General features: G+C 43.0%; 1 protein-coding gene across 1 annotated transcript in view; it reads left to right on the forward strand.

Moving 5' to 3' along the window:
* Positions 1 to 15,678, forward strand: part of ZNF469 (zinc finger protein 469) — a 181,453-nt gene extending 165,775 nt beyond the window's left edge. The window contains exon 2 of the mRNA XM_069216363.1: positions 1,125 to 15,678. Coding sequence (XP_069072464.1) covers positions 1,341 to 14,300 — 12,960 coding nt within the window. The 5' untranslated portion in view covers positions 1,125 to 1,340 and the 3' untranslated portion in view covers positions 14,301 to 15,678. The remainder of the gene's footprint in view (positions 1 to 1,124) is intronic.
* Positions 15,679 to 16,053: the final 375 nt, after the last annotated feature.

Genomic DNA, 16,053 nt, shown 5'->3' on the forward strand with positions numbered 1-16,053 from the left:
AGCATTTTCAATAATTTGAAAACAAAACATAAAATACAGAAGCAAGTATTCATGCAAAACACAAATAATGAATTATTTATTTCAATTGTCAAATATAAACAAACAAAAATGTAATTTTAATAGGAATGGTGAGGCTTTGTAAATTCAATTGAGCTACTCATCGTCCAAAATATATTCTTTTTGATGCATTTGCACTGCTCCCACTAATCAATCTGAGGATGCTAACTTCAAGTTCCTTCACAGTTATAGAAAGTTTAAAATTAAGTTGTTCATTTTTGTTTATTTAGATACACTTTATTAATCTGTTAATATTATTTAATTTTCTAATCAGTCAGTGACCCCCTAAGTAGGTTTTGCAGACCCCAGGTGTCCCTGGACCACAGGTTAAGAACCAGTTGTGGTATAGAGCTTGAAGAGGGTCTATGTCACAGCACATTAGGAAGTGGTACGAGAAAATAACTTTACAGAAAAATACCTCTGTGTTCATCAAGAATACAATTTAAGCAACTAACTGCTGACACATGTTTTGCGCGCCTTAAAATGAAACAGAGCATAAAAGCTCAGTCCAAACACATGCACTCAGGAGGAGAGCAACCAACTTCCTCAAAATCTAGGGAACACATGAACTCTGCGGTACCCTAAGCTTTTGAGTACTGATTTATTAAGTAATTTTGTGGTTCATCGTCAACATGATTTCAGTAACCTAGGATTTTAAGGAAAGTTAGGAAAATTGGGGGTCTCATGTGTTTCATTTGGAAAGCTCGCAATTTAAAATGGTTGCCCTTCAGAACTCGTTTTTTGTTTTATTCAATTAATGCGTTGGCCTAAGCCTTGGAACAGTTTCTTTTGAAATCTATAGAATAGAGAGAGAAGAGAGAGTGAGAGTGTGTGTGTTTGTGTATGCCTTAAAAAACAAGGACTGATACTTTAAATGTATGTTGTACAATCCAACTGTTTTGTTTTGTACACTTCATAGCAAAGGTCAATAAATGTAAAAGCTGCGTTTTTACAAAAGGTTTTTAAAATATCACTGTACCATTCTTGTAATTTCCTCTTAACAAATCTATATAATATTGCTTTCTTGTGGCTCTTCTCATGCCTTATTTTGTCTCTTTCTCGTTCAGGTTTCCTGTGGAGTTATGAGCCGTCCCTCTGCTGTCGCTTCCATCCCCAGCCACCTGAGGAGCAGCGAGGAACATGGGCGTCGAGCAGTGCCGTTTTCTTCTAAGCACCTCACAGGAGCCTGTCAAGAATGCTGACCTTGCCTGGTCTATGATGAAGGACCTCAATGCTGAAGCACCCAAGGCAGCGAGCGCACCATAGCCCTGCGTTGCAGTACCATGACGGGCGAAACCAAGCATGCTTACGCCATCAGCAACACAGAATCAGGCCCCAAGCACTCAGAGAAAGAGTTTTCCCTTGAACTTTTTGCTGGAAAAGATGGCAGGGACATGGACCATAAACTGGCAGACAACTCTGACTTGTATTCCCGTGGCTGTAACAATAATGGGCCTCAGTTTGGCTTCAAAGACAAGGAACCACAAAACCAAAGGGAGGCCGTGATCCGACCCCAGCAGGCGGGAAAGATAGACTTCAAGTCGCTCTATAACAGACCAAAGTTCTCCAGTGATGGAATATGGAACAGTGGGAAAATCAGCCCCCTGTCTCCTAGTGGGAAGAGCAGAGCTAGAGAGAAGGCTAAAAGGTCCGGGAAAGGTGATCGCACACAGCATCAGCTATACAGACTGAGTATTACCAATTCGAGACCAAACCCTACTATTGGGATTGCCTACCCCCAACAAAAGGTAACACCACCAAAGAAGTTAGAGGTGAACAATGGACCCATATCAGGAAGCTACCGTTTCCCTGTTCCCGGTATTCCTGAGCGGGAGACAGAGGTCCAGCAAGATGATCTCAGCTTTCATAGATGCTTCCAAGATGTCTCCTCTAGCCTTACCTCCACCAACTCTACCTCACAGACCAAAGCAACTCCACGCCAACACCACAGCCTGAAATTACAGCAAGCGACTGCCATTGACAACGAAGGCTCCAATACCAATGAACAGCTGCATTTCTTGGAATTTCAGGCCACTGGAACAGACTCTTGGCATTCGCCCGAAAAGAACTTTACATGTGCGGCATATGGCGTGTCTGTACAGAAAGCAGGTCCATTTTCTGATGGCAGCAAGTCAAGTCAACATAGTATTGGATCTGTGCCTTATCAGTATTCGTTTCAGTCACTGCACAATGCCAATCCCGATGCATTTTGCAATGAAGCAACCGGCCAAGATTACTTGGATGAGGCATTAGCTACTAACCATGCAGTCCACGGTGGTTTTGCCTTCCATTCTTCATCAGCCGATGGACTAGAAAAATCTGTCAACGGTGCTTATGATAATTTATTAAAAGATAATCGGACATATGGCCTCCCTTCTCAGCAGACTCCATATTTTCATACACAGCAAGCTCCGGGGGCACAGCACCCAGTCCCTCCACCTTGCTACAAAGGAAGGAATGAACATTCCACTGACCTTAATGGTGCTATTTCGTCTTCTGGTGCTATAACTTCTTCTGGTGCTAGTGATCAAACTGTAAGCACTTTCCAAGACAGCAAAGCAGTATTTTCATCCAGCAATTTTAGTTTACATAGTAATAGCATAACGACTCCGGCCAACAAGAGACAGCTGACATCAAAGGAGAGTTTACCAAATCAAATCCCCCCTCTTAGAAGGAATATGCCACCAAATTCCCTACCCCAAGTGCCCTTTCAGGTAAAAGGCTATAATAGCTCTTCTGTGAACAATGCAAATGCAGGACCAGTGCCTTTTGATAAAAGTAGTTTGCCAACAGCACAAAGCCACGCCCACATGTGGGATGGAGAAAGCACTGCCTATCTATCAACTGACAAAAATACCGTTCCATACCCTACCCCTTCTGAAAGTCAGTTCACTTACCAGTGTCAACCTAATGTTGAGCAGAGACACATGTTGAAAAGTTCCAGGATGTCTTGGCAGCCAGGGCCTCTTACAAGTGTGATACCTAACCAGAATAGGACAGACTTGTCTAGGCAACTAGAGAGTGGCAACTCTGTTTTCCCATGTAATAATACTGAATGGCGAGCAGACAATCCCATGCAGAATAACTATGCCTTAAACAAAGCAACTGGCTATCACAATTCTGAATCCAGGTCTGGTGAAGAAGTTGCAAGCCAGAGCAAAGACTTTGCTGTGCAAAATTGTGGTTCAAATAATAACATCTATTTCCAAGACAGTGTAACAGATACAGGATCTCCAGTATGTGACCCCAGAAACAAAAATCTGCTGTTTTCTATGAACCAGTCAGTACCAGTGGGACCTGGAAGAAATTCATCAAACCAAACTACAGCTTTGCCGCTGTCAGTGTTAGTAACAACCTCTCCATTGGAATCCCCCCTTTCTTCTCCCATCCCCAACACCTTATCCAGTAGCACATGTTCCTCACTTTCACCAATGTCTAGCAGCCCCAACAATCCAAGCTCTGAAGAGAGCCAACTATCTACTGCACTTACGCCTACTTCTTTCTACAATCAATCGTCTCACCCCAAGGAGAATAAAGGATTCCTATCTGTGGACCCCTTGCATCCCAGCTCACTTCCATATCATCAAACCGATTCTACGAAAAACTTCTTGTTCCCATCTGAAGTCAGCAAAGATGAACATGTATCCAGATACCTTCAAGAGAAGCAGTTCCACAAACAGAACAATGATGCAAGTAATGGTTGCATAAATAACTCTGAAAATGAACCGCCCCCTCCGCCTTACTCCTCCCATCACCTCCTTGCCAACTCTCTAAGCAGCGCAAGTTTAGACCAGCTTGATGTTCTCCTGACTTGCAAGCAATGTGACCAAAACTACAGCAATTTGTCTTCGTTTCTTGAGCACCGTCAGTATTGCGGCCTGCACACTATGTTTCAGAGTGAGCCGAAAGAGTCCTCCCGAGGGCCAGAGTGCAGGAAAGTAGGGGTTAGTTCATTGAAACCTTCCCGTCCAGTTCCGGGGTTGCTACTTCCCAAAGGTTTATCTGATGTGCACCTGCATGTGCAGGCCTCAAACAAATATGGTGACTTTCTGCTAGGAGGAGATGGCAAAGGGGACACAAGGGAGGAGCTACTGAAAGCCAACCTGTTTAATGGCTCAACAGCAAACTTGCCATCTGTCAACTCTTCTGACTTGGAAATTGACGAAGCAAAGCTAGATAGTCTTATCACTGAAGCATTAAATGGCCTGGGTTATCAGTCAGATAACCCTGAGATAGACAGCAGTTTTATGGATGCATTTGTTGATGAAGAACTTTCCATGATTAAGGCTCAGCCCTACAAGATAAAAGATAACTTACCAAATGAGAGTACATTTAAAGCCAAAGAACTGGTTGAACAGCAGGGCTATCAGACCAAAAATGTATTTTGCGCTGATAAGGACAATCGACCAAATCATCCAGAAAACAACCGAAGCTCTGGAAGAAGACACGGAGAAACAAAAGGTGTGGCCACCAAGTTCATAGATACTGGGACACGACAGCTACAGCCAACAACCGTAGAAGATGGAATCAAGGGCCAAAAAATAGGAAACACATTGTATGAAAAAAAGGAGTTTGATAAAAAAGTAAAGCCGAAAATCACAGGAAAGCCTAATAATCATTTACCAGTGTCAGTAACTGCAAATCCCCATGAAATGGGTAATTTGGCTAAGAAGCAGCCTAACAGAAAAGGTGTGGGTTCCTGCCAGAAGGGTAAAGTTGGTTCAAGTACCATTGACCAAACCAAAGATGAGCTAAACAGTAAACCTCAAAGAGCCTATGTGAGAGACAAAAAGAAGAGGAAACCTGGTACCTGGAGTAAGGAGCTTATCCAGAAAATTGTACAACAGAAAAATAAACATAATAAATTGCATGTTAAAAGTGATAGAAGCACACAGCTGCAACCAGTTAGTGAAGCGCCACTCAAAGCAAAGCAAAGCCTTTCATTTGGGGAGTATGACTATGTATCCGATTCAGACGATGATGTAGAATATGGAAAGAAACATACCAAAATCCAGCCTAAAGAAACATTGAAATATACTTTCACAAGCAAGCATTGCGGACTGATTGAAAGTACAAAAGAGGTGACCGCTTGGAAATGTAGCAAGACAAAAGACATTCAGAAACATTCTAGGGACTCAGACTGTGAAACTGCTAGCAAAGAGTCTTATCCACTAAGGGTGAGGCGAAGAAACAGTAGGTCTTCGTCCAGTAGTGTCTCCAGCGAAACAGATCGAAACTGCAAAAGCGCAGAGCTGACCGATTCTGGAAACGAAAAGGAAGTTGATGGTAAGAGAAAATATGTCAATAAATCTAACTGCAAAACTGGCCATGATGTCAATGTATCAGTATTAGCCACCAAAGACTTTTCAAAGGAAAAACTTAGTGAACAGTCGGACTTTTCAAGAGGTACAAAAAGATTCGGCTCTGCCAAATTTTTGTTTGCTGGCTCCAAAGCATGTCAAGGAAAGATCAATATTGCTCAAGCAATCTGTGTAAATGAGGTTACTGAGTCACCAGCAAGGCAAAAACAACTCCCCATCTATGGGACAACCAGTAGCCACCAAGAAGCTCTTCTCTGCCAGAACAAGTCACCCGATAAAGACCACGCAGCCACTAGCTACTCTGACATTGACTCTGAATGTCAGTCAGATATGACAACGACCCATCAAAATGATACCCATCAATTTCCAGCATATAGTGAGAACACAAGTGATTACCATACAGAGGAATTAATGAAATCATCGCATGTTGCCAATACAGTGAGCAATGCTGTTCATGATCCCAGCACTGAGACTGGGATGTCTTACTCAAAGGAACTTAGGCTGTGTGATGATCCTAAAGACTTTGGATATTATAAGCAAGGCGCTCATTCTGTGGATTTCTCAATGACGACTAATGTGTGCAGTTCTTATGGCAAAAGCAATGATGTTTATGAGCAAAAGGATGTACTCCACTATTATGATTCACACCTGTTTGCCAAACCTCTTGCCGTAGAAAACAACTCGTGCCCAGGCGATGTTAACCCAAGCTCATATGAACACAAAGTTCAGGATATGGGCTCATTCAAAGCAGACACTACACAGAAGAAAGTGGGCTCGCCTCTTAACTTTGATTCTGTGTCATTATTTGGAGAAATTCCTGTATCAGAATATGACAGCACTTTGTATGCCAGTGTTTCTGTGACCAAAGACAATTTTGTACCCTACACAGGTGAAACTAATCCGTGCAATAAGACACCATTGTTTGATCATCAATTTGCTCCTTTCTTAGCAGAAAAGGACTGGGAATTAATGCAAGAAATGTCTCCGTTGTTGTCACAAGATAATTTTCATAATCCAGAGAATCAGGAGCATGATGGCATCCATATTGTTTCATCCGGGCAAATTTCCAGCGATACTATTGCAAGTTCTCATGCGGCTTTTATGAACAGCATGTCAGTCGACGAACTTGCAATCAAGCGGTTGGTAACAGAACTAGAAAGTCAGCTTCAAACCAGCCAGCCAAATAGCCACATCCTTGCCCAGCCCGACTCAGAGCATGTGAAGAGCCAAACGTTTAGCAAGGACTCAAGTCAGTATCCGATTTCACCTTCGAATCACGCATCAGAGAATGCCAAGAGCTTATTTTTGTCAGACCAGCTCAATGACCTTACCAGTCCTTGCCAGACACAAGCAATGGCTTTTGTTAGTAGCAACTTGGAAGATAATACAATCCCTCACCCAACTGTAAATGAATGTTACGAAACACCTAGGAGTTCCTGGAATTACTCTGTTCCACCTGAATCTATTGAGCATCCAACACATCAGTCGATTTTAAAAGGTTCTGATTTACTTGACACATATGTTCCTAATGAAGAAATTAGTCCTTGTACAGATACTCTGAAGAATGTTTCTGTTGCACAAATGAATATGTCTGAAGTAAGAAGTTATGAATCGCCAAACTTGGTTTGTGATGTTGTCTCATCTGTATTTTCTGATGAACATTGTGTACAAAATGTTATAGCCACTTCAGTAAAGTGCCCTAAACCTACTGCCAACGAGCCTTCAGTGCCAAAACGTACTGCAGATGGGCCGTCTAAACAAGAGGAGGCCGTGCAACCTATTAGCAACAAACAAGCAAAGAATGGTCGTCAAGAGCAAAATAGACTCGAGAAATCCTTCAATGATCCACCCAAACTGGAGCCTTTCCAAAGTCATGCTTCAAATTTCCAATCTGAACTTGAGTTTCAAGAGAAAGCTGTACCACTCCCAGACATGACATCTGCATCTCATAAACTCTTCCCGGAGTCAGAGGTAGACCTGTCAAGCAGGACATTGGCTCATAAGACTTTGCAAGGGCATGCAACTTCAAACCCTGAGGAAAGTAGCTTAGGTGATGAAGACCGGCAGCAGGCAGGCCCAGTATTCCCATCCGTTTATGCGGATAGTGAGGACAGCAGGCATTTACTGTTTGATATACCAAATTTGGACAAAGAGGGAATAGGCTGTGATAACAGAGTGCAGACTCCGCAAGGGTCAGCAGCCAACCCGTTACAGGAGCTTCAGCTCTTCGTGGCAAGGACGGCGAAGACTAACGAAGAGGAAATGTTGATGCCCTGCTTCCCAGGACTTCTTTCTACTGCACATGCAGCTTCCAGTGATGATGGTGTGCTTTCTGGGGAGACTGATAGGAACAGCAGCTGTGAAGGGGAGATTCCATCAGGGAGCCCTGTTTGTCAACAGAATGATTGCAACACAGCTTTTGGGACAGAGCCAGGGATCAGTGGAGAATTTACATCTCTCACGTCAGAATTGAGGGAAGGGGAAAACACGTCAGAGTTGGCAGATGGCCAATCACCCACAGCAGCAAAACCCTGCTCTGCTAACTCCCCAAAACCTGCGAACAGCGAGCTACAAACTTGTAAGGCACGGCAGCATCATTTAAGAGACGAATATTCAGCATTAGACGACATTAATAGCAGCACGGATGCTATTTCACAAAACCATGACAGCATTTTATCGTTCAGGGATGCAACCCAAAACCTTCTGTCAGAAGAGGTACAGAAAGAAGATCAGATAGTCAATCTGCTAGAAGCAGATGAAAACCAAGCAGCCTTGACATTTCAGGAACACAGCGACGCTGCATTTTCCAACCAGATTTCGTTTGAAATTGAGCCCTTAGACAGCACTTTGAAGCCAGCACCGTACATGTGTGATACCAAAGACAACCTGGCATGTGATAACTTAAGCCATGATGAGAGTTTGTCCTATCCTTCACCCCGTGGCTCTAGCAGCACACAAACTGAACTAAACAGTGGTTGCGAAGAAGAGTGGCCACAGTGCCAAGGTCCACCTCCGAGTGAGCCTCACAGCTCCTGCATCCTTTTAGTGAATGAAAACAGTAATAATTTGCTGCCAGAGGAAAGTATCTTCCCCAAACACAGTAATATGTCTAAAAAGAACAACACACAGATGAGTGAAATCCTTAACACGTCTTATTGTTGTGACAATTCTTCTAATTCTTTGCAGGAAAAGTCTCCCATTAGTCACTCACAGGGGTCACAAAGTCTCCCAGAAAGCTCAAACATCCCTGACTTTCAAATGCAGTTATCTGAGCAGCCAGACTACGATGCTACCCAAAAACTCAACTCAAATTCTGAATTCCTTGCTCCTCTTACACAAAGCAATTTTGATGAAGCACCTACTCACGACACAGGTTTGTTCCCATTGACTCCCCCCGACTACAATGCCACTGTGGCAGGTGTGGATGCATGTAGCGGGACTTGTCTTGCAGATAATCTACTGAGCAACCTAGAGCAGTCTGAACAAGGTCTACTTCTTAGCCCGCATTCCCTGCTGTGCACAAGCGACAATGGGCAATTGAAAAGTGAAGGACACTTTAACTTGAGCAGCTTCACACACTCGTTTCCACCATCGTCTGACCAGAAGGAATTAAATGAAATGATGACCAAGTGTGAAAACAGTGATCTCACACTGCCACATCACAAAGAGAATGATGCGCGCTCCAGTGGAACCAGGGTTCCAGATTTACAATTAATGTGCATGGATGGCATGCAGCTGGGCCACTCTTCCCCTGACAATTCTGCCTACTCCACTCTGTCTGTGGATCTCTTTACTGAAATGAATGATACCGATAATGAATCAAGTGCCCGCCTCCAGCCTAAAACCAAACCTGAAGACTGTTTTGGGCCCAACAAAGAATGTCAGCACTTGCCGCAAGATCCTTTAAGCTGTATCAGCTGCAGTAAAGAAAAGCCTACATATTTGGGGAATGAGCATCCAGGCACAGAAGAAAGAGGCCATTTTTACCTGAATGACACACATATGTCTGAAGCAATTAGTAAGAGCCCCAAAGAGAGATCTGCAGTGGTAGAGAACGTAGACAATTCTATGAAGACTAGTGTATCGGGTACATGTGTTCCTGAGCATTTAGACCCGGTAATGAATGGGGTTTTGAACATTTTAAACTGTGAAAAGAGCAAAGCAATATTTCGAAGTCTAGGCCTCGCTTCTGGCAATGGTGACCTCAAGGACAGAAAGGCATCTGGGCTGCAAGTGACCTGTGATATTTGTTCAGCATCCTTTAGGTCCAAACCAGGTTTAACAAGACACAAGGCATGCAAACATCAGACAAAGCACGATGGTGAAAAAGTACCAACAGCCCCCAATGACAGTGATGTAGTATTTCCAAGAAAAGCATGTAAAACATCCAGGACAAATGCTTACAAAATCTCTCTGCCAAAGCCTGAACAAAACGATTCTTCAAATCCTCCTACAGAGACCATTGTGAACAAATTAGAAGAACACACTGAAGACTCAGCAGAAAACAGTAACATGGGGTGTGAACCTCCACTGATAAACGTGCAGAATGCAGGACAGTCGAATGATTCAAGGGGAGAAGAATCCACCAATAAACAACCACAGAAAAAAGGGGAGAAAAGGTGTCAGAAGCAAAGTAGAGAAATAGATGCAAACGACAACTGCAAACAGACTGAGCTTGGTAAAGTTAGAAAAAAAAAGGTGAAAGCATTTGTAGACACCTCCACTGACTCAAAAGCTCCCTCAGATGAAATTTTAAACATCATCAAAACAAACATTTTAAAGGCAATTATATATCCAAAACCTTCAAGCAGCATTGTATCAACCCAAACACAAAACGGAGGCTGTGAAAACCAACAGTCATGTGATGCAGATAAAGCAGGTGGTGGCAACCAGAAGTTGACCAACATTGGAAGCATTACCAAAACGAAGAAAGTGTCAACGCCGGAGTTTGGTGATTCTGAAAAAGGTCACAAGGAGAAGAAAGAGACCATTGTCAGAGAAAGTCCTGTTTGTGATCAAGGATGGATAGATGGGTATTTAAGGCAGGTGGAGCAGAATGTGAACATTGAAAGTGAGAAAGAGCAAGAGAATTTAGTAAGTTTGGAAGGAAACCAAACTTTATATAATGATGCAATGAAAGTTCATGCAGAAGACCATAACGAGTCATTAGAATATGAGCCTTCAAGTCCAGTTGTGATACAGCAAACGTTAAGACTTATCGAGGCAGAAATGAGTTCAGAAGGAATACCAGAAGGGTCTCCTAAGAATCTTTTTGTTGGTGAGTGTTTCTCTGCAGACTCAAACCTCGGGCAGATGCAGCATTCAGAAACCCTGTCAAAGAGTGTTGAAGAGTCAGACATCCACAGTCTCTTTGATGATGACATTACATTTTCAATGCTGTTTCCAAGAGATGATCACTTCATTAGGAGGAAATGCACACGTGTATATGGTAAGCGAAATAAAAATCTGCCACTTGCTGCCCGCGCAAACAGAGAGGTCGATCCTACAGAGATTCTCACCACTGAACCTGGAACTTCCTTTGTTAGTGAAAGTACTGATCTCATGAGCTGCAGTAAGAGCGATCCTTCTAGGTATGAAACCATACCAATTAATGACTCCTTAATTCTAGACTTATGTCACAGAGGCCAATCAAACGAGAACGATGTTGACTCAAACTCGTGTGAAACAGCTGTGCTTAATACAGATCATGACCATCAGAGCCCTGTGATGGACACCATAGATATGGACAGTGAAACACTTTTAAACTTTTTGTGCCAAAACCACCAGGCAGAGAACACAGCCCCATTGCATGTGCCTTCTTCCGTTAGTGACCGACCTGTGGAACGTATAGGCAGTTTTTTAATTAAAGATCATTTTATAAAGTCTTCAAGTGAAACCGAAGACGGACATTTCTTTCGTGAATGCAATACAGAAGAGCTTGCCCAAGAAGGCAGTGAAAAAGGGAGAAGCCCATCAGAGTTTCACACTATTGACATGGAGTTGCTCAATGCAAAATTAGAAACAGGTGGAAATAATTTTCTAAACGATTTCAGAGAGACCTCTGATGACCTAGACATAAACAGTATGAGTCCCAAGGAAAATACAAACCAGAGCCCTAATAAATTTGAGGAAGGGAAAACTACTAAAAGTCGCAGTGATATGAATCTTAAGACAAAAAACAAGCAGTATAAGTGCAAGGCTTGCTTCCAGTGGTTCTGTACTTTAGGGGAACTCAACCATCATAAGTTAAGTCACAACCCCTGCCCTCCACCGACCTGCTACATGTGTGTTCAACGTAAGTTTAGCTCCCGGGAACAGCTAAAAGACCACTTGAAGGAGAAGCATGCCAAAAACAAGGCTGGCTTTTGGGTCTGTGGGATGTGCCTGAAGGAGATCTCTGATGTCTGGATGTACAATGAGCATTTAAGGGAACATGCAACTCAGTTTGCTCGAAAGGGTCAGACACAGTCTGTGTTGGGTTTACATGGCTGCTTTGCTGACGAAGCTGCTGTTCACACCTTTCTAACCAGGTTCATATATCGAAAACCAACCAAATCGGACAAGCAATCTGGCTCAGGAAACACTTTAAAAACTAGCGACCCGGAGGAACTAGTAGAATACGAATCAAAAACCAGTGAAGAAGCTGAAGTCATTAGTACCCAAAGCAAGTTGTCTCCCAGCAATTTCAAAGAATCTAATAGCCCACCTCCAGAACTTTTGCAACAGAAAGAAGCAGCAGAGAAGTTTTCACTAGTCCAACCCAATCTGAACGAGTCTCCCAGTCCTCTTTCAGAGTTTACACCAAGGAATGATGGGGGTCAAAAAAATGCTCCAATTCATCCTCAATGCAAAGACCCTTCCAGAGATTGCCATCACTGTGGAAAGCAGTTTCCAAAGCCATTCAAGCTCCAGCGGCACTTAGTGGTCCACAGTTTACAGAAGATATTCTTATGCCATAGGTGTCCAGTGTTTTATCAGGATGTGCAAGAGCTGAGAAGCCATATCCGGCAGCAGCATAAAATATCAGAGGACTCCGACATCAAACACACCACACTGTATGCATGTGAAATGTGTGCAGATGTCATGCATGTTATCAAGAAATCATTCATATGCAGTACATGCAATTACACATTTTCAAAGAAGGAACAATATGACAGGCATATGGAGAAACACCTAGTGGGTGGCAGCAAGACCTTCAGATTTAGGCGGGTGAGGAGACCAGATGCCACAGGAAATGAAGTAAGTGAGAAACGAAAAGAGGCTCACCCAAGTGTCGGATCCCCACCAAACAAAAAGCGAAGAAACATGCCAGGATTGCCACCATTTCATGAGTCATATATCATTGATCCAAACCCTGTACACGCCAACCTCACAAGTGACAATTCCTCATGCATTGATTCTATAAAAGCACCCCAACATTTCAATCCGGAGGACAACTGTGGTATGCCAGAGGCACTAGTAAAGATAGAGGACGAGGCCGGAGACCTTGGCAACCTCCCTCCTGAGATGGAAGAGTCCCCGCAGCTAAGCACTATGCCCCCATGTCTATCACCACCTATGCCACGTGATTTAAAACGAGACCCAGAACTAGATGACATCCCTACTCTTTCAATCAATGAACCCAGCAAACAAGATGCTGACATGAAGCCTCCTCCGCCTCACTTTCCAGAGAGTTTGGAAATAAGGGGGGGTTCTGATATTGTTACACTTGTTCCAGAGCCAACAGAAGAAGGGCTTCCTGAAGTATGTGCTGATCAGCCTCCACATATAGAGGGAGAGGAAGAGTTGCCACTCAGGAATATAGGTGGGAAGTTGTTTCTTCCGGGAGAGACACAAAGTTTACAAGATAAATCAATGGAAGAGTCGTTTCAATGCACTGAAAAGAGGAGCACAGAGTTGATTGAGTTGACTGAGCATCAGGTGGGGCCAAATGAATTTCAAAAAGTGTTATACATAAATACACAAGTAAATAATATAACTAATGAAGAAGTTTCATTAAAAGCGAGTGCTACAGAAGTCCTACCAGATGTTCCTGTGCCCTTGATTGAGAAGGCAGCACCATCTGATTCAAGTACAAATTCAAGAAGTCACACCCCTGTGAAAAAGGGCAATATGGAAACCCAGCCAAGTAACAGACATCCTTTGAGTGTGCAAAATGTTGTAAGCATTGGTTATTCTTCTAAATTGAGTTCCTACAAGGAGAAGGCCACTCCTGACACCATGTTTTCCACCAGAGAGGGAAGTGCGAACATTATGAAGGAGGTACGAGGGAACCACCACAAGACTGCAAATAGCCAACAGAAGATCCCTTCTGTCATCAACACTGTAAAATGCAGCAGCTCAAGTCCTGGTAAACCCGAGGTGAAACCATTGTTAAACAATTCCTTAAAAACCTACCCCAAAAAACGGAAAGATCACTTGACTCTTGGCTACAAGAGCAGCTCGAGCACCAGAGAGAAACTGGAGAGGGACGAGAAGATGAAAAACAACAAAGTGGTGGTTGTTGGCACTGGCAAGAACAACTGCCCGGGAAGCTTGAAGAAGCACGATCGGACACATGCCTACCCTGCCGTGTCATTAGGAAGAGAGGACACTTTGAGCAAAGGTCTCCACTACCACAAGCCAAAACCTGGAGGAGCAGGCAGCCAAATCAAAAAGCTGGTACTAGATACCCAGAAGCAGAAGAAGGTGGAGGGGCGTCACCTCTCCAGTGGGGTAAACAAGAGCAAAACCCTCCACCAGTTACTGCCCAAAGGGCCCAACCCTCCTTTACAGAAGCAAAAAACTGCCCAGGCCTTTGTTAAGCCCACTGAGTGCCCCAACCACAGGACAGCAGAATCACAGAACAATCTTCTAAGCAAACTCTTTGGCCAGAAATTAACTAGCTTCAAGATTCCTCTACGAAGGGACACTTCAGAATAGAATCTGTGGGTAGTGGCCCTTTTCTCGGTTGAATTTTCCATAGAAGAGCAAAAAATGCGAGTTGCTTCCTTTCTGCGGAATAATTACCCCTTCTTCCCTCCCCCCCTTGCTCGAACTTGCACTGCTGCAGCTGTGAAATAGTTTGCTTTTTGTCTACTAATCTACTTTAATTCCCTTGATTCATCGTGCAAATAGCAGGAATACCATGTGGGTGATGATTTCCTTGAACTGAAATTGTCATCTTTTTGGGTAAAAGAAAATAACCCAGCTTTATCAAGAGCTTGCATTTGTCTCAATTTGCTGAAGTGATGCGGTTAGATGAAAATGTCCCACTGTCTAGAGATTGCTATCAGAGGAACCGTATTCAATTCAGCACCAATCCAAAGAGCGCTGAGCTGCAAAAAGCTGAAAATTGAAGATTATTTGTTATAAGATAATCAAAGATATGCTTTTCTTCAGCTGAGAGTCGACTAATGGTTGATGCTACCCATTAAAGCCAAATCTATTTGCATATGTGATGGTGAAGCTGTCAGTCATTTGTCAGTATTAGTAATACAGCTAATATCCCCTGAAGATTGTGGAAAAAGAATAACAATGGCAAACATTCTTTGATCTCATGCTGCATTTTTGCTGGGATGCCGAATTAATTTGTAATATATCGTTATTAATTGACCACTGTAGATATTGTATTGTAAATGCATAAAATATTGTTAGAGCGCTGCACCTTTAAATTTGTGACAATTTGTGTTTTCCTACAAGACTGACAACTATTGTCCCAGCGGTTAGTACTATTTCAACCATGATCTCAGTCTGATGCACTTCGCGGCCTATTATTTTGTGATAGGAACTTCAGATACATGTCAATGGACACTAAGAAAGGACAAAAGCAGTGCTGACAATCTGATGTTTTGTTTCCGTGCATTACTGGTGCTATATTTTTGTAATGTGAACACAGACTTCCTTCAAAGAAAGGAAGTGGTAAAGTAGTAGCATTTGCCTTTATAGCAAGATATCCTTCATGCTGGCTCCTCGCAGTACTATGTAACAGGTACAAAACTGAACTCTTTCGAATACTCGAAAGGAAACTCAGGTGCAAAGACCTTGACTGCTAGTCCAAGGACGCTTAAAGGTGCACTGAAGCAATTTACAAAATGGCCGACATAGTTAAACATCAGTCAAAGGGCTTCCTTCTGTTTATAAACTGCATTCTATTGTTTGAAACATTTGCAGATGAAGACGCTGGGTTGAGTGCATATGTCAAAAGTTTTTATTTTGATATTCTGTCAGAGAGTGGAAAGCGAAGAATGCTTTTTGTACATTCTGGTTAACTATTAAAGTGCCTCTTTTTAATGTTGTTAAATAAAATATAAAATGAAAACAGGTTATTATTTTAAAATTGTATCTAGGTAATCTTTTATTCAGTCTGTGAAAAGATTGATGAACTGGAATTTGCTTCACAGCTTGTGTCGGTGGTTTGAAGGTTATGTTGCTATTATAAACCTGTGTCCTGGTCGAGCAGGGGCGCAACGCCCATTGGGCTTACAGGTCTCACCCCACCCACCCAATACACATCCTCCGAAACCCCTGACCCCACTCTCAGCCTCCAAAGTATCTTTAGGCGTATGGCGCTGCTCTGATCGCTCCTCTAAAGCCTGTTTGTAGCACATCAAGCCTTCATGTCGCTCCGTTCCCCCACTGCGCCAGATTTTTTGCCTGATCGTGAAATCTGCAACACAGAAAACATCAAAGTAAG

Source organism: Pleurodeles waltl, chromosome 12 (genome assembly GCF_031143425.1).
Source record: "Pleurodeles waltl isolate 20211129_DDA chromosome 12, aPleWal1.hap1.20221129, whole genome shotgun sequence".
NCBI classification, from domain to species: Eukaryota; Metazoa; Chordata; class Amphibia; order Caudata; family Salamandridae; genus Pleurodeles; species Pleurodeles waltl.